The following is a 19,924-nucleotide window of genomic DNA, read 5'->3' on the forward strand; positions in this document are numbered from 1 at the left end:
GGAATTAATTACGCTGGTTGCAGATTAAACAGCCAAACGCACACGAGCGTGGTGAGGTGACTTAGTAAGAGCACCTTGTGGCCTGCCTTTGATTTGGATTGCGAAATGAGTGGAATAGGCCCCATAGTGCTGGATCAATGCTGTATTTCCCTATAGTCCATATGTATCAAAGAGAACTGATGCTGGATCAGCTTCCTGTGGCTCAATTTAATTGAGTTCAGTATGATCTGAACTCGAACGGAAAAAAAAAAAAAATCCTTGATATAGCTTTCTTCTCGAGATATTTGCTCTACCCCCCATCAGGTTTCAGCTTTGGTCTAATCAACATGTGTGGAACTTATTCTCCTGATCCTTCAGTCACAGATGGTTAGAGAGGGGTTAGAGAGCTTGGTTCTGGCACCAGGTTTGTTCACGAGTTCTTTTCCTGTGTCAGTCAGTGGGGTGTCCACGCTGTGGCCTCGATATAGCTGCCCTGGATCTCCGAGCAGGCCGTGTTTATGCAGAACTTGTTAAACCTCAGTTCACACTCCGGAATCAGGAGCTGCAGCCGTGGCAACCCTTTTAGGCTCCCTGCTGTTTGTGTTCGTATGTGTGTGTGTGTAAAAAGTGTATGTCCTCTCATACTTGTTTAGAGCAGGACAGTAGAGGATAGTGTAAAGCTCTACAAGCAACAGAACATCCTCATCCTTACTGCCCTTTACAGTGAAGCGAATGATGTATTCTGTCCTTGGTTTTTAATCAAGCGCCTATAGTGTCCACTTTGCACTTTTTTATGAGGTGTCAATAATTTCGAATATTCATGACGCCGACGGTGCATACCAATCTCGCTGCTGGTACGCATTCTGCATGTGCTTTCGCACCCACTAGCCAAGCAAATTTACAAAATGCCAGCAGGCATTTATTCAACTGTCAGAGCAGACAGATTTCTTTTTTCCAGGGCTTTTTCCCTCCTGTCTAAACAGTGATTGAATCATTTACAGCGTGGTCCCTTCCCGGGATGGAGGTGGGGTTAGGTGACACAAGACGCATCGAGAATATTTGCGGCTTTTTAGGAACAGAATCTTGTCGTGACCCGTCGATGCGTCAGTAAACGTGCACTCTTGATGCTTCTTATAGCGATCGCTGCCTCGGATTTAATCACACATTTTTTTTCTGGGCTTATGACTCATCAGATATATACATGTGAATCATTTCTTGATATCATGGAAGTCTGTTGTTTAGAAATCCAATAAACTGACTTGCTCCTAATAAATGCTGTCTTTTAAACGGGAGATTAAGACTTTCTCTACACGCATTGACAAAATAAAAACCACTTCATTCATTTCAGTTTATCAAAAAATCCTGCAAATAATGGGCTGATAGGCAAGAGGTTTGTCAAGTGTCATAAATTTATTTTTAGCATCCTACCATGACTAAGTATACTTAAACAGAGCTTCACTAGTGCTGAGCAAGCTATTTGCATATGTTAATATACTGGTAATAATATGGTTATAAAACTATTTCTGAGTATATCGATCTTATTTCAGTTTCACTTATACTGGAACCAAACAAACAGTTGTGTCCAGTAAAAAGTATCAATATTGGTCTTCTTTGATTTGGTCTGGTATTATCAGTATATCTGTCCTTTTGATATCACTGGAAAGATAATTTCTTTCATTCAAGCCTCTGTTCCACTAAGGCCACCGACAACATCCACATACTTTAAACATCTTTGCTACTAATCCATCCATTCATCCATTTTCTGAATCTCTTATCCTACACAGGGTCACATTGAGCTGTCCAAGGGGACTCAGGGCACAAGGCTGAGGGACACCCTAGATGGGGTGCTAACCTACACACACTCACACACCCATTCACACAATATGGACAATTTAGAGATGCTTTCATGTCTTTAGACTGGAGCGGGAAACCTTATAAAATACAGTGGAATCTCGGTATACAAATTTCATTCTTTCTGGAGGCTAGTTCTTAAAATGAAAATTTGTATTGTGAAACGTTCCAGCCACCCAAAAATATTACCAATATTACCAATACGAAGCGTATGTAAACTGTATGGCTGCTTACAAAGAACTGACCCAAGCCAAGGATTCCATGTCATGGGTCTTTACAGGAAATCATGCCACTAAGCTTATTCTACATATAGAACAGACCACCCACTTCACCAATCTGTCAACAAAAAACGTGAAAAATCACCTAGCTTTTGAACGCATGCTGAAGGCAATGTTGGTATCATGGATTGACTCTTTTGAAACAACTTTCGCTGATAAAATTGGTAAACTCACTTCGGTTGGCATCGCTTGTCACTGACGCAAACAAGTTTTGGAGGGCTCCCAGACATACATGCAACTTAGCTGGGGTTTGGTTGTTTTGTTTGTATGGCGAAAATGCTTCATATATGAATTTCTTACAAAATTTCAGTTCTTAAGGTGAACATCCGTAAGGGAGGGCATTCGTATGCCAATGTTCCACTATATTCTGTAAACTATAATCTCCTTGATTGGGGGATTCCTGCCTTCACCACGTATATACAGCATATTCTTTCTGTGCTTTAGGGATTTCCTCTGGGGTCTCTGGTTTCCTCCCTTAGTCCAAAGACAGACTAACTGGAATCTCTAAAGGGTCTATAGAGTGTGAATGGTTGTGTGAGTGTGTGTACACTTGTGCCCTCCTGGGTGTCTCACTGCCTTGTGCCGTGAATCCCCTGGGATAGACTCCAGGTTCCCTGCAATCCAGTGTAGGAGAAGTGGTACAGAAAATGTATGTATGCATGGATGGATGTTCGTAACTATATAAATAAGTGCACAACTACTGTCAGAGCTGTTGTTCCAAAAAATTGATCAACACCTTCTGACCAATCAAATTCAAGAATTGTGCAGCGCTGTAGTATATAAGTGCACTAATGCCAGAAATAAAGAATATTTATCTTCAAGGTTTTTATAGACAGTTTATAATAAGTATGCCTAGTGAAAGACGTCCTCAGACCCCAAAGACCTCTGAATTTTAATATCTTTGCTGCTTAATAGAATTGTGGCGGCCCAAACCATAGATTAGGTCAGAAATTGGTAAGGGCCCACAGCTTTCTGTAATTGATTAATGCCTTGCTGAAGTCGAGAACGGTCCGGCCGCTCTCGGTTGTCCCAGAAGACACGGAGAGAGCTGCCACTGATTAATTTGTCGTGATAGAGACTTGATGGGCATATGCTCTTGGAAAAATCCCTGAATGAAAGACACTGTGATTGACATCAAGTTTTAATTATGGCTTCGGGGTCTCTGGAGGGTGGCGTCAGTTTGGCTCTAGAGGCCTATAAGAAAAAAAAGAAAGACAGACTTAATTAAAGTAAATGAAGTGGAATAAAACCCCACTCTGTCAATTATCCAATGTTATCTGCCATGTTGTGAGTGTCTGGACATGAGATGATGCAGTACAGATGGAACATGGACACCAGCCGCATGAGAGGTTTCTCTAGCTGATAGGTCACCATTAAAGTGGGTAAAAGTTTATGTACATAAAAAGAAGGCTACAGATTGAATTGAGTCATCTTTGCTAAAGACAGGATAATTAGATTTCGTTCTTGGATAGCCGTGATCTTTCTGGAAAATCTTCAAAAAAGCAGGGATGAATATGATTCAATTATTTAGAACAAACCGATTTAAGCAGTATCATATGAACAGGAGTGCTTTTATTGGGAATATCATTCAGCCACAGGTCACAGCTGTATTAATAATCAGTGTAACCTCACTTGCTTGTACGGTATCGCTTTTATACAACAGTAACAGCGATGGTGAAAATGACATTTCAGACACAATATGGCTAAATGTCCTGTGTGTTTTTCCCCATAGTGGAGCTAGATCCCGAGAAAGCCAAACTATACAGCTATACAGTTTATCTCACATTGATTTGTACATTTCTGTTAAAGGTGCTTCCTGTAAGATTGTTGTCCCTTCTTCCATTTTATCTTTCCCATTTTAAGTCAAAAGTAAGGACCGAACCATAAAGCTAAATAAAGCTAAAAATCTGTTGATGGTCTGAGAAATATAGGCATTTAAATTTGTTATAAAACATCACGGGTGGGTAGAAGCAAAAAAATAATAAATGTATGAGTTGGTTTAATGAAGGATTGTGCACCTCCTTTTAAGGTTTGCCATGCCCACTTCTTGTTTAAATCTGAATCCAGATACAGATACAGTAATAACACAGATACAGGTACAGTAATAACAGATACAGTAATAACACAGATACAGATACAGTAATAACACAGATACAGATACAGTAATAACAGATACAGATACAATAATAACACAGATACAGTAATAACACAGATACAGATACAGTAATAACAGATACAGATACAATAATAACACAGATACAGATACAGTAAAAACACAGATACAGATACATTAATAACACAGATACAGTAATAACACAGCTACAGATACAGTAATAACACAGCTACAGATACAGTAATAACACAGATACAGATACATTAATAACACAGATACAGTAATAACACATATACATGTACAGTAATAAAAGATACAGTAATAACACGATACAGTAATAACACAGATACAGATACATTAATAACACAGATACAGATACAGTAATAACACAGATACAGATACATTAATAACACAGATACAGATACATTAATAACACATATACAGATACAGTAATAACACAGATACAGACACATTAATAACACAGATACAGATACAGTAATAACACAGATACAGATACATTAATAACACAGATACAGATACATTAATAACACATATACAGATACAGTAATAACACAGATACAGACACATTAATAACACAGATACAGATACATTAATAACACAGATACAGATACAGTAATAACACAGATACAGTAATAACACAGATACAGATACATTAATAACACAGATACAGATACAGTAATAACACAGATACAGACACATTAATAACACAGATACAGATACATTAATAACACAGATACAGATACAGTAATAACACAGATACAGACACATTAATAACACAGATACAGATACATTAATAACACAGATACAGATACAGTAATAACACAGATACAGATACATTAATAACACATATACAGATACAGTAATAACACAGATACAGACACATTAATAACACAGATACAGATACATTAATAACACAGATACAGATACAGTAATAACACAGATACAGATACATTAATAACACAGATACAGATACATTAATAACACATATACAGATACAGTAATAACACAGATACAGATACATTAATTACACAGATACCAATACATTAATAACACATATACAGATACATTAATAACACAGATACAGATACATTAATAACACATATACAGATACATTAATAACACAGATACAGATACATTAATAACACAGATACAGATACAGTAATAACACATATACAGATACATTAATAACACAGATACAGATACAGTAATAACACAGATACAGACACATTAATAACACAGATACAGTAATAACACAGATACAGATACAGTAATAACACAGATACAGTAATAACACAGATACAGATACAGTAATAACACGATACAGTAATAACAGATACAGTAATAACATGATACAGTAATAACACAGATACAGACACATTAATAACACAGATACAGATACAGTAATAACACAGATACAGTAATAACACAGATACAGATACAGTAATAACAGATACAGATACAGTAATAACACAGATACAGATACAGTAATAACACAGATACAGTAATAACACAGATACAGATACAGTAATAACACAGATACAGATACAGTAATAACACAGATACAGATACAGTAATAACACAGATACAGTAATAACACAGATACAGACACATTAATAACACAGATACAGATACAGTAATAACACAGATACAGTAATAACACAGATACAGATACAGTAATAACACAGATACAGTAATAACACAGATACAGATACAGTAATAACACAGATACAGATACAGTAATAACACAGATACAGATACATTAATAACACAGATACAGTAATAACACAGATACAGATACAGTAATAACACGATACAGTAATAACAGATACAGATACAGTAATAACATGATACAGTAATAACAGATACAGATACAGTAATAACATGATACAGTAATAACAGATACAGATACAGTAATAACACAGATACAGTAATAACAGATACAGATACAGTAATAACACAGATACAGATACATTAATAACACAGATACAGTAATAACACAGATACAGATACAGTAATAACAGATACAGATACAGTAATAACACGATACAGTAATAATAGATCCAGTAATAACACAGATACAGTAATAATACAGATACAGATACGGTAATAACAGATACAGTAATAACACAATACAGTAATAATACAGATACAATAATAACACAGATACAGTAATAACACAGATACAGATACAGTAATAACACAATACAGTAATAACATGATACAGTAATAATACAGATACAGTAATAACACAGATACAGATACAGTAATAACACAGATACAGATACAGTAATAACAGATAGAGATACAGTAATAACATGATACAGTAATAACAGATACAGTAATAACACAGATACAGATACAGTAATAACACAGATACAGTAATAACAGATGCATATACATTAATAACACAGATACAGATACAGTAATAATACAGATACAGTAATAACACAGATACAGATACATTAATAACACAGATACAGTAATAACAGATACAGATACATTAATAACAGATACAGATACATTAATAACACAGATACAGTAATAACACTGATACAGATACAGTAATAACAGATACAGATACAGTAATAACAGATACAGAAATAACATGATACAGTAATAACAGATACAGTAATAACAGATACAGAAATAACATGATACAGTAATAACAGATACAGATACAGTAATAACAGATACAGAAATAACATGATACAGTAATAACAGATACAGATACAGTAATAACAGATACAGAAATAACATGATACAGTAATAACAGATACAGTAAAAACACAGATACAGATACATTAATAACACAGATACAGATACAGTAATAACACAGATACAGTAATAACACAGATACAGATACAGTAATAACACAGATACAGTAATAACACAGATACAGATTCATTAATAACACAGATACAGATACAGTAATAACACAGATACAGTAATAACACAGATACAGATACAGTAATAACACAGATACAGTAATAACACAGATACAGATACATTAATAACATGATACAGATACAGTAATAACAGATACAGATACAGTAATAACACAGATACAGTAATAACACAGATACAGATACATTAATAACATGATACAGTAATAACAGATACAGATACAGTAATAACACAGATACAGATACAGTAATAACACAGATACAGTAAAAACACAGATACAGATACATTAATAACACAGATACAGATACAGTAATAACACAGATACAGTAAAAACACAGATACAGATACATTAATAACACAGATACAGTAAAAGCACAGATACAGATACATTAATAACACAGATACAGATACAGTAATACCACAGATACAGATACCTAAAATTTGGATTTCGGATTATTTTAACTAGTACAGAACGTGTTCAGTGTGATCCTCACTCTACCATTTAACCATGATCTCAGGTCTATGAACAACATTCATTCTTATTAAAGTCATTTTTATTTAAATTAAAAGCACACCCAGATGAAGATTTACCCTTAACAAGCAAAAGGGGGAAAAAAATTATTCAATTACCGAGGAACGATGTACTTTCCAGAAGCATCAACTTTTTCATTTTGCTTTATAGATGGCAAATGTGAGCTATAATCTTATTATGCAGCAATATAGCGTCTATGTAAGGTTTAGTTACTGTTGTCATGGAAAAAATATAGGTCAGCTTCATAAATATTTCATGCAAATGGTGAGTTGCTCATGCCATCCTTCATGCAAATGGACAGTGGAGTTGCTCCCTCCAGTGGGAAGAAAAGCATCAGGATTCACTCATTTATTTGATTACGTAGAGCGTAATTCGGAAAGCCATCATTTCCATACAAACCCACTTTACCCTCTGCACCTATTTAATCTCAACTTTTTAGAGGCCAGATGCGTGAACACTGGTCATAAGCTGAGAGTCCAGATGCTTAGCTTTGTGCCATTTTGCAGTTTTTTTTTTTCTTATACCACCGGGCAAATAAAATAAGACAGGAAAAAAGAAGGAAAAAACGCCCTACTTGACAGCAGATGCCACCTCAGTATCTCCCATTTATTTTAATTAGGTGTGAAATCATCTCTCTCTTGCACTGTCTCTCTGTCTTTCTCATTTTCCTGTGTTTTTCCCCTGAAGCATAGCAGTTTCATGTCATTTACTTCAGTATTAGTCTTCGGTTTTTCAGTTCTCGCTGCAGTGAGCTTTCACATCTGAACAAAGCCTGATCAAGTCTTTTTTAACCGATGTGCTGTCATCTGGGCTGTGGGGATTTTTTTGGATTCCTACTTTCATATTTCGCAGCTTTCTCACTCACATCTGTCTTGCTTTTGGTCATTTAGTCTAAAACCTGGTTTACACCCAGGCCGTGGTATTATGTACTGAACTGTACTGAACTCACACACACACACAGACACACACACTCTCTCAACTATGTGAACTGAGCTACTGTTCTAACCTCGAAACTCGAAACACATAGTCAAACACCCGATTCAATTCAATATACATCCATGTATATATCACCACTCATATTATAACTGTTTACTTGCACATTTACTCAATTGCTGCTGTAGCGGCGGCTGCTATACAGAAGTGTATATGTTCACGAGAACCCTCTTTGTTTACAGCTCTCCTATTTTGCACATTATAATTATTCTTATATTAAATATTTTGCACTGTGTAACATAATATACTGGTCGGCGCTGTTTTGTGTATTGTGTTTTGTCTTGCACTATTTGCACTAGGTTGCACAAAATGCATATGTGGCTAGGATTTACTTTAGGTCCTTACCTATGTGTTGTTAGCATAGCTCTATGTTGTTTGTGTAGCACCAGGGTCCTGAAGAAATGTTGTTTCATTTCACCATGAACTGCATTATCTATATACGGTTAAAATGACAATAAAAGCTGATTTATATCACGTTTAACACTGCAGACCTGAAAGAAATTCAGTCTACTGCGTGTAGAGTGAATGTCTTCATTACTACAGATTATAATCTTGGTACTTTTTTCCACACGTGGAAACCAGCAGAAAACCTTTTGACCTGAAAAAGACTTCTAAGAGAAGCCTAAAGGTATCAGCGTACTCGATGTAGAGACACAAAAAGAGAGGCGTGAGAACAGACAATTTCCAACCATTTGTGAGGCTTTGACACTCATCAAAGTCAGCCATCTTGGAATGAGAAAGCTTGGGCAGTCCTTTTTTTGTAACCACCAGTCACTGACAGGCTAAAGACATTTGTTAAAAAGTGAGTTTCAAGCAAATAGCTTTCTGTTATTTAGGGAAATGTTTTGAAACCATTGTTCATTGTAATCACACAGTCGGCTGACAGTGATGAGGTAATCTGCCAATGTTGACACCCAAACCCTGTTCTTTGCAAATGTGAAAACTCTACTATCAAATTGAAACGTAGTCCTGGTGTGATTAATAGGATCCCGCAGAAGACAGACCATTTAGCACTGCATGCTTTCAAATCACACATTAGTACCCAGTAACTACTGTCTCTGACTCTTCACTGCTTTAGCTTTGGGGCGTCTCATGACAAACTAGAGATTCAGAGTGCTTTCGCCTCTGTGGATTATTCATTTTCATGCAGAGCCGCTACACCTCCTGGAGCTCCCTGCTCGAACTTTCACTACCGTATCCTATTCAGCTAATTAGCACGTAGCTTCATCCACACAGGCGAGCTAATGAGATATCTCAGGGGACAGGAGTGAATACCCAGGGCAGGGTTTCCTCAGTAGGGTAGTCCTTGCCCTTGGCTGTATGGCAGGAATGTTGTGGCCAGAGCGTTAATTGGCTTGCCTCTTTCTTTTGCTCTAAGTGTGTGTATGTGTGTGTGTGTACGCAGGTGTAAGTGTAACCTTCATGCAGGACATTGCACGTTCCGAGACGGCAGCCTCCAGTGTGACTGCGAGCACAACACCACAGGGCAGGACTGCGCTCGCTGCGAGCGAGGCTTCAAGGCCAAGTCATGGAAACCTGGCTCGTACCTGCCCACTCCCAACGGATCACCCAACACCTGTAAGCACTATGTGCATGTCAAACACACACACAGACACACACACACACATGAAAAAGAGACAGTAAAAGAATATGGAATATAACTAGCACATCTGCATGAACGCACAAGCTCTTATGAGCTTTAATGTAAAAGCTGGTCATGTCACGGCAAAATAAGGCAAGCAGGAAGACAGCAAAACACACACACACACGCGCAACTTCACAGTGCAATCAGTGAGTGGCTCACTCGACGCTGGCTTGTCGTTTTCACTCTGAGGAAATTGCTGGCACATCTTAACGTCAGATGTAGAGCTAAAGATGCGACTGTGTTTTCAAAAAAATATTAAAGTAAATCTGTCATTTGTTCTCGCTCCCTTGTTACTCGGTCTTCCTGTTTCTCTTCAAGTGCTGTTCACTCGCTCTCCCTTGCCTGTTTCAATTTCTCTAGAACTCTCTCTGATGCTTTCGCGCACCCTTGTTGTCTTGTCAGCTGTTCAAGTTGTTTTTTTCTCTGATCAGCGTAATTAGGTGTCTACAGCCTGTAGGTTTTATTTTCTCATAGGCTCGGAATTAGTAAAAGGTAGTGTGTAGAAGAACAAGTGCATTTGCCTTGTCCCTTCTTTGTGGGTTTAGCTTCATGAATAAATCTTCCCCAAAAATAATGATTTGGTTTATATAGTGCTGGCTTTATAGCAGATATCTGATATATATTTGCACATCATACTATATATCAGTAGCAGACATTTACCTGATGTCCAGACACATGCTCAGGTCCACGTGTTACCTTAAATATGATTCTCGGTGAAATGGGTGGTCTATTCAGGGATTTTTAAACATAACCAAAGTAAAGAATAAAAGACAACACAGTGTGCTGTTATAGGAAAATCAGGATTCACAACCTAGGGAGCTAGGGATTGAGCTGATTGAGACAGACTCTTAGTAAATCAGGTCTACGGCATAAAATGGAAAAACAAACAGCAGTCTGTTTTATTTTAGAGCCTACACCAGTGTCTGGTTGTTATATCAGGATACGAAAAGCAGGTCAGACCCATGTAGTCAGTATTTAACGGATTGCTGTGAATGTAGATATTGCTGCACAAGCAAATTTTTCAAGTTCAGTAGGAGACCCTATGGGCTTTGAGAGAGCGTTGGATTACACTGGAGCACTTTTCACTCAATCAGCAAATGGTGAAATGTGCTATTTTCTGTACCTGACTAAATTGTGTTCGCAGTAAAAGAATTTTACTTAATACTCATAAAACCTTTGCTCTTGTCTTGCAGGTGAGGCGGCAGGAACACTCGGCAGTAAGTAAAACGCTGATCCGGTTTTTGCCCCGTCGTGCTTGTGTTTGCTTTCTTCCAGTGTTTTTCGGCATGATCATTTCCTGTTTCATTTTCGTCTCTGATATTAAGTGGAATTCACCTGTCGTTCATTTTTCCACAGTTTCTTTGTCTTACCTAGTAGTAGTCTATGACCACTGAGGGAAGGTGGTAACATATCAGGCAGGAAGGCTTCTCAAGGGGAATAAATGGACTTATTGTTAAAAGGGACTGTAGAAATTCAGCACTTTCCTCACCTTTTCCCTTCGGATTTTAACCGAAATTGGGTTTTTAGTTTTAGTCTTTCTACAAAAAAAAGGTTTGTTGCAAATAATGTACATTTATTAAGAAGTAAATAATTAAGTAAATAAATGAGCTCCAAAAAGGAACAGCTGGAATCAGTGTATGTATGTAATCAATGTTTATTTCCTCTTAATCTTCCCAAACACCATGTAATTATAATTTCTTCTTAAATGAAACGACTGTTTTACAAATTTCCTTTCCACCAAACTTATGCTTATGTTTTTTTAAAGGTAGTTTAATTGGATCATATATGCTTAGCTTTGCTCTCCTCTCCTCATCTCTTCTCTCCTCTCCTCTCCTCTCCTCTCCTCTCCTCTCCTCTCCTCTCCTCTCTTCTCTTCTCTTCTCCCTCTTTCCCTTCACTTCACTTCAATTCTCTTCTCTTCTCTTCTCTTCTCTTCTCTCCTCGTCTCTTCTCTTCTCTTCTCTTCTCTTCTCTTCTCTTCTCTTCTCTTCTCTTCTCTTCTCCCTCTTTCCCTTCACTTCACTTCAATTCCATTCTCTTCTCTTCTCTTCTCTTCTCTTCTCTTCTCTTCTCTTCTCTTCTCTTCTCTTCTCTTCTCTTCTCTTCTCTTCTCCCTCTTTCCCTTCACTTCACTTCAATTCCATTCTCTTCTCTTCTCTTCTCTTCTCTTCTCTTCTCTTCTCTTCTCTTCTCTTCTCTTCTCTTCTCTTCTCTTCTCTTCTCTCCTCGTCTCTTCTCTTCTCTTCTCCCTCATTCCATTCACTTCAATTCCATACTCTTTTTATCTTCTTTGTACTTCTCCTCTCCTCTCCTCTCCTCTCCTCTCCTCTCCTCTCCTCTCCTCTTCTCTTCTCTTCTCTTCTCTTCTCTTCTCTTCTCTTCTCTTCTCTTCTCTTCTCTTCTCCCTCTTTCCCTTCACTTCACTTCAATTCCATTCTCTTCTCTTCTCTTCTCTTCTCTTCTCTTCTCTTCTCTTCTCTTCTCTTCTCTTCTCTTCTCTTCTCTTCTCTTCTCTTCTCTTCTCCCTCTTTCCCCTCACTTCTCTTCTCTTCTCTTCTCTTCTCTTCTCTTCTCTTCTCTTCTCTTCTCTTCTCTTCTCTTCTCTTCTCCCTCTTTCCCTTCACTTCACTTCAATTCCATTCTCTTCTCTTCTCTTCTCTTCTCTTCTCTTCTCTTCTCTTCTCTTCTCTTCTCTTCTCTTCTCTTCTCTTCTCTTCTCTTCTCTTCTCCCTCTTTCCCTTCACTTCACTTCACTTCAATTCCATTCTCTTCTCTTCTCTTCTCTTCTCTTCTCTTCTCTTCTCTTCTCTTCTCTTCTCTTCTCTTCTCTTCTCCCTCTTTCCCTTCACTTCACTTCACTTCAATTCCATTCTCTTCTCTTCTCTTCTCTTCTCTTCTCTTCTCTTCTCTTCTCTTCTCTTCTCTTCTCTTCTCTTCCAAAGGCATTTTGGAGGGAAACAATAACAGAGTAAATAGTCTTAAGAACCTCAGACTGATGTCAGAAGCTCTGGATACAATAACAGCTTTTCTTGGGCTAGGCCCTCCCATAAGGGTGTCTGACTGACATGCAAAGCAGCCAATCACAGTTCATTTTGTTTATCGTCATATTTAGGGGCAAGAAAATGTAAAGTCATTATGAAAAACAGATCGGTGTTCATTTAAGAAAGTCGTGCAAACTAATGTCTTATAAAGGCTTTATATATGTTGTCGGCTATGAGAATGCACAGAGGAGCAGCACAGTTGAGTTTTATCCACAGTGTCAGAATGGTACAGTATGTGTCAACCCTGCTGTCACTTTCACCACGATTCCACAGGCAACTAAAACCCACAGCGGTTCAGGATAGGCCACATCGCTCTCTGTTCGGCTTAGAAATATCTCGGGCCTGGGCATCACAGCTCTTATTCAAGACGGCGAGCCAGCTCTGAAGGCGCAGTCACAGGTTAGAGGTGCATGCTGCTCGGACTGATAGTGGACATGTGCTTGCTGACATCACGTGTAGTTTTCTGTGGATGGTGTTATAAAGCAGAGGTGTAGAGGTGTAGAAGCTGCAGTCTGTACTGTGTAGGCATGTATGTTGTAGGTGTGAGTGTGAGAGTGGGAGAGAAAGAACGAGACAGACAGAGAGAGAGAGAGAGAGAGAGAGACGAGGGACCTTTTTTTGTCCATTTCAGTGCCTCAGCTACTGCACCGGTATATACAATAGAGCATCAAATTGTGACTGTGAGCAGTTTCTCATGCTGACCCTTGACCCCAGACAGATGAGAGAAGCTCAGCAGTGGAAGCACTTTATTACAGCTGTGTGCACTGCTGTGGTCTCCCACAATCCCCCGAGCCAGTGAGCTTCAACCACTTACGGTTACTGCAGCACTGCATTAGCGAGACACACATGCTGTACTTTACTCAAGGTGAGAAAACAAAAAGAATGAAGCCCTGAAAGTCAGCAGAAAAAATAAATCAATCGGAGAGAAGAGGCTCTGAGAGTAGTTTAGTGGTTTAACATGGGCATGTTGATAATTTCATTAGGCGTCATTTGTTTTTCCACTTATCTCCCATCATGCTCAGAACTGAATGTGCCAGAAATCTCTGGTGCAGTGATTTCTAATCCACTTCGCTCCACTTTTGCACTCATGCTAATGTCCAGTGTTAATTACAGTACTCTAGTACTACTTTTCAATTGCTATTCACCTGATCATTTATTTGAGTGTACACCGTTTACATCTAAAGAACGTAAATATCTCTTGTTGTTGCTCCATATCTCTGTTCAGATATCATTCATAAGAGTAAATTCAGTGTAAATGTAAATCACAGAATCAATATAAAATATAAAATAAAACAAAACCTTTGCTATCATATACACAGTACAAAATCATTTAGGTTATTATCTTGCAAGAAATTTGGCTTAATACACAATCAGAATAAAAGAGCACATAAAAAATAAACATTTATTTATTTATTTATTTATTTATTTATTTATTTATTTATTTATTTATTTATTTAACCTAACTCTGAACAATTCACTCAAAAAAGTGTAACTACTGACGAGATTATTCTGTGCTCTGAATATTGAATACTGTTGTGTGGAGTTTTGGTATTAATTTGTCACTTTATATCCCATTGGGATGAATAAAGTATCCATCCATCCATCCATCCATCCATCCATCCATCTACCTATCTATCTATCTATCTATCTATCTATCTATCTATCTATCTATCTATCTATCTATCTATCTATCTATCTATCTATCTATCTATCACCAACTTGTTTTTAAAAGGGAATGAGGTGATTTGATTTATGTTTAGTACATCGATGTCTGTCGCCATGAGAATACTGTATATCTGACACAAACACACATAAACCAGTGCCATGTTCACATAAATCATTTTTTGTTTTTTTTTTGTTTTTTGAAAAATATTATTTTTCTAAAAGTATTTTTATGTGCTTACAATCAAAATCAGGGCTTTAAGAATTAGGATTATATAATTGCAGCGAAATGCAGCACTATGAAAGTGGTGTTTGTGTGAGTGTGCGTTTGTATAGCACATTGTTTTAGCTTCCTGTTTTTCAATGCCACAATGATTTCCCACATGAGGCATCTTGGCTGGATGCATGCAAGAAGGCCGCTGCAATGCTTAAAGTTTCATGATGGCTCCAAATATTTTTAAGCCCCAAGGTGAGAACGGTTCTTTTTCATTTTGTCGTGCGTGAACTATTGAACAATGGCACGTCACCTCATTTGTCCTTATAAATTATGGAACAGTCCAATGCTGATTCTAAACTAGAGAGGTGACCGGATCAGTGAAGTATCAAGATCAGACTGATGAGAGCTGACTTTCCCCAAAAGCGATTTGTATTGATGTCTTAGATCAGGTTAACTTCTAGAGCAAGGCAGCGATTCAAAGAGCTTGCTATAAGGAATCGACTCAGTTTTGTAAAGGCGCGTTGGTGAAAGTTTTTGATTTGGTTTCAGACAGAACTATAACAGAATCAGAATCAAATTTCATACACTATTTCTCTCTAGAATGCTGGATATCAATGATGAAAAAAGAAGAGAGTTTACTGTGTCCAACTGTATTCAAAGGACAAATGATTCTTAGATACTTGATTCACTCTTTAAATGATTCACAGATCTCCACTTTTTTTTAAAATAATGTATATTTTCAATGAAAAGCAACAAAACTGTTAAAAATGTGAAGCAAATCATAATAAAATATAACACAAATACTATATATACTTTAGATAATTTTGCCTGCAAGATTAAACTAACAGTGATAATGAAACTTAAGTTAGATGTATGTTTGTTAGGAACTATCTAGTTTAGGAAGTTAGCAGATTTGTTAATGGACAAACTCTTTGTAAGACATGTGTAGCTGATTTTATGAAGGAAAAATAGAACAATATTCCAAAATTTTGGAAAATATGCTGGTAACACAATGACTAAGTGGTGGAGGAAGAGTTTGTGGCTCATCTATTCCAGTGACATAATGTGGAAAGTGAATAAGCATCACTATAGAAACTTGGTGAAACTTGAATCATGTGTAGATGTATGTCATGTATAGACTCCAAATGCATCAAGCTTTATAGTGAATCATTTTATAACCAATGAATCATTTTTGCTCTGAAGATTCATTATTGATTGTCTGATTCATTCATCATTAGCAAGCACTTTATCCTGGTCAGGGACACTGTGGATCACCTGGGATGGGATTGCAGTCCGTTCACATGCACACAATTGTTCACACCTTGGAGGTGGAAAGAAATCTAAGAAGCTTAAGGAAACTCATGTAGACATTGGTAGACAATAAGAAGCTCTAACACAGTAAATTGAGATCCAGGTCAAACTAAAGACCTTGAAGATGTGAGGCAGCAGTGCCATCCACTGCCCCAGGCTGCAAGCCATGGTTCATCTATTGCAAACACACCTGGAATTCAACCCTCCCATTTCATCGCACCTCAAACAGCGATTCATATTTTCTGTCATGTTTGACAGACAGTCTGACTCTCAGCTGCAATGAAACACTTTTACCAAGCCAGCTATCACTGCTGAACCCATGATGGACTGCCAAATGCCAATCCACAGACAAAAGTATTAAAGAACATAAGTCTTTGAATCAAAGATTTCCTGTGAGGCATCCATCATTTTTCTAGGTTTTTTTATTTATGGAAGTTTAAGCAACACTCTATACGGTATAATCTCATCCATCATTCATAACTCGGGATTGAGGATTGAGGATCTCCAAGGTGAGCTGTGACAGAAACATCCTCAATCCTTATTCCTAAAGGAGAGAGAGAGAGAGAGAGAGAGAGAAACAGGATAAGGATGATTTGAAGTTGGGATGATGAATGTTTATTAATCTTGTGGGCCTCCCATCAGACCCAAATAACTCATACATCTTCCCAGCAAGGGCGCTCGTGGCACCCCGGTGTCTTCTGCTGTTTAGGGAATAACTTCACCAAGATCATGTCTTTGGGAATTAGAGCAGCGAGATCCACGTTCACACAAAGTCTGCTTGTATTCATGTCAAAGCAACATTTAGTGATTTGGGATCAGTGTCCAATTTGAGTTAGAAATTGAGGAACAGCTTCAATATAAAGAACTTATATTGAATTTATTTGGGTTTAGAAATGGTTGAGGCATGGAGTGGTTGGAGACATGTGATCGTTTCTAGCAGCCTTGCAACGTTGGTCTGTTGAATCAAACACTGGCGCCATATTGACTCACCATATTTATTTATTTATTTAAATTATTTTGATGCCATTATGTGCAGTAAGGTGTCTCATCTCTTCTGTCTCCCACATAGTTCCCCTGCCACTCATGGAACACGTGCTGTGGAAACCAATAATAGGAAGAGGTGGTAGCTTAGTGGTTAAGGGCTACAGGTCGTAAGGTGTTTGAATGCCAGGTTCACCACCACTGGGCCCTTAAGCAAGGTTGTTAACCCTCAATTGCTCATTTGTATAAAAAATGAAATAAAATGTAAGTTGCTCTGGGTTAAAGGTGTCTTCCAAATGCCAGAAATGTAAATGAAAAGCATAATCATGTCAAAACCTGCACAACACTTTACTTCCTGACCAAGTTGCGTTCATATTCATGGCAAATTTTCAGTGCACCGACCTCACACCACCTCTGACTAAACTTACATCCCTAAAGAGCAAGCAAAAACTCCCAGAGACGTCATGAGAAAGAAGCTTTAGAATAAATCCTTAGAGTATACCAAGTGAAGAAGAATAAAAACAAACCGTACTCAGTGTGTTGACAGGATGTTGCACAGGACATTCGTTATGATGACAGCAGCAGTTTTTAGGTACAAATCTAAAGTTCTCCATGTGTGATTATTCATGGAAACAATGGTGACTCTTGGTCATCATTTTTTTATTTTTTTTTTATTTTTATGCTGAACCTTTTTTTTTGTGTTTTGTGAATCGGTGAATCCTTTCGGTCATGACCGATATTCACACCTCTGACTTATTAGCTATTTTTGCTTTGCTCAAGCTGTTTGTTTTCTGCCTTTGACTGCGCGCCGTGCCACTGAACTCAACTTCCTAAAAAAGACATACCTGCAAACACACACACACACACACACACACAGACATGCATACATTCTCTCATTCACACAGTCAGAGTGTGAATGCCTTGTTCAAAGTGCTTTGTTTGTAATTGTGGGAAACACGGAGAGGCCGGAAGAGATGCGGATGCCAGAGCCTTTCTTTTTTGTCACCATTCTAGCAAAGTGGCAGATGGTGGTGGTTGTTGGGACGAGGGGGGATCTGAAGTGTGCCAGGACTCACGTTACACACTCCTGCCGGCCATATGCTTGCCCTCCTGATGCTCCGCAGGCAAATCTCCGCTCTAAAGAACACCAAGACCAGGACAGGACCTGCAATATATTCTCGCTTTTTCTGTTTCACTCTCTTGCACACAGACACACACACACACACAGCATGCCAGCATATCAGCACTCATTTGTATGGATTTACATAGAGACTTAGGATGTGACCAATTACAAGTACAAACTCTCAGTAATGTCTTGTAAACAACTACAGATATAAATACGAGGGGCACTTCACTTAACATCATTTTTTTTAGAAAGCTCATATGGCATCTGCTTGAAACTAGAAGTGTGCACCAGGACTGGAATTCCCCCAGGAAGTGTAGCGAGCAGTCAGATGCAAATCCTGTGGGACAAAGAAAGATGACATTTATTAATGTGAATGTAAACGATTCATTTACAGAATTTATTCATTCATCATTGATTCATCAATTGATTCATCATCAACTGCCTGAGCAGGATTACAGTGGATTCAATAACTACTGCCACTAGATTGTTTAGAAATGAATTAGATAGATAGATAGATAGATAGATAGATAGATAGATAGATAGATAGATAGATAGATAGATAGATAGATAGATAGATAGATAGATAGATAACTTTATTGTCATAGCATAATACAAGTATGCAGAAGCAAAATTTTTCATCTACCAGAAGTACAAATAATGGATAGAATTTGTACAAATAAACAAGTGCAGATAAACATAGAAATATATCGTACAACAAATAAATAAAGCTATGGCAGTTAGTTCATAAGAATATGTGCTAGTTGTATATACAGCACAATATGTGTAAAAAAAATCTCTCTCTCTCTCTCTATATATATATATATATGTATATATATATATATATATATATATATATATATAGAGAGAGAGAGAGAGAGAGAGAGAGTATGAATTAAAAAATTGTACAGGTAGATTCAAATGTAATATATCAGTGTTTAAGCACAATGATAATAATAATAATAATAATAATAAAACATATCCCAAATTTTATATACAGCTAATTTCCATTTACTATTACTATTACTTTTATTTTATTTTAATTATTTATTTATTTATTTATATTATTTTTTAATTATTATTTTAATTTATTTTTTAAATACAGACAGTTGAAAATAAACATTCCACTGCATGTCATACTGTGAATGATTGTGTACATGGTTAATAAAAAAATAAATAAAGAAATAAATTTGAGTTTGAAAAAGAAAAATGAAAAACTTTAGCTTTTTTTGAGTACAGGGTTGAATTTGAGTACAGGGTTGAATATTTGAAG

The 19,924-nt window shown here is 37.2% G+C and overlaps 1 protein-coding gene across 2 annotated transcripts in view; it reads left to right on the plus strand.

Annotated features, from left to right (window-relative positions):
- Nucleotides 1-19,924, plus strand: part of ntng2a (netrin g2a) — a 69,154-nt gene that overhangs the window by 35,329 nt on the left and 13,901 nt on the right. For both annotated transcript variants that reach the window (XM_058390143.1, XM_058390142.1), the window contains exons 4-5: nucleotides 10,077-10,249; nucleotides 11,510-11,533. In XM_058390143.1, the coding sequence (XP_058246126.1) occupies nucleotides 10,077-10,249; nucleotides 11,510-11,533 (197 nt within the window). The remainder of the gene's footprint in view (nucleotides 1-10,076; nucleotides 10,250-11,509; nucleotides 11,534-19,924) is intronic.

Source organism: Hemibagrus wyckioides, linkage group LG05, assembly GCF_019097595.1.
Source record: "Hemibagrus wyckioides isolate EC202008001 linkage group LG05, SWU_Hwy_1.0, whole genome shotgun sequence".
NCBI classification, from domain to species: domain Eukaryota; kingdom Metazoa; phylum Chordata; class Actinopteri; order Siluriformes; family Bagridae; genus Hemibagrus; species Hemibagrus wyckioides.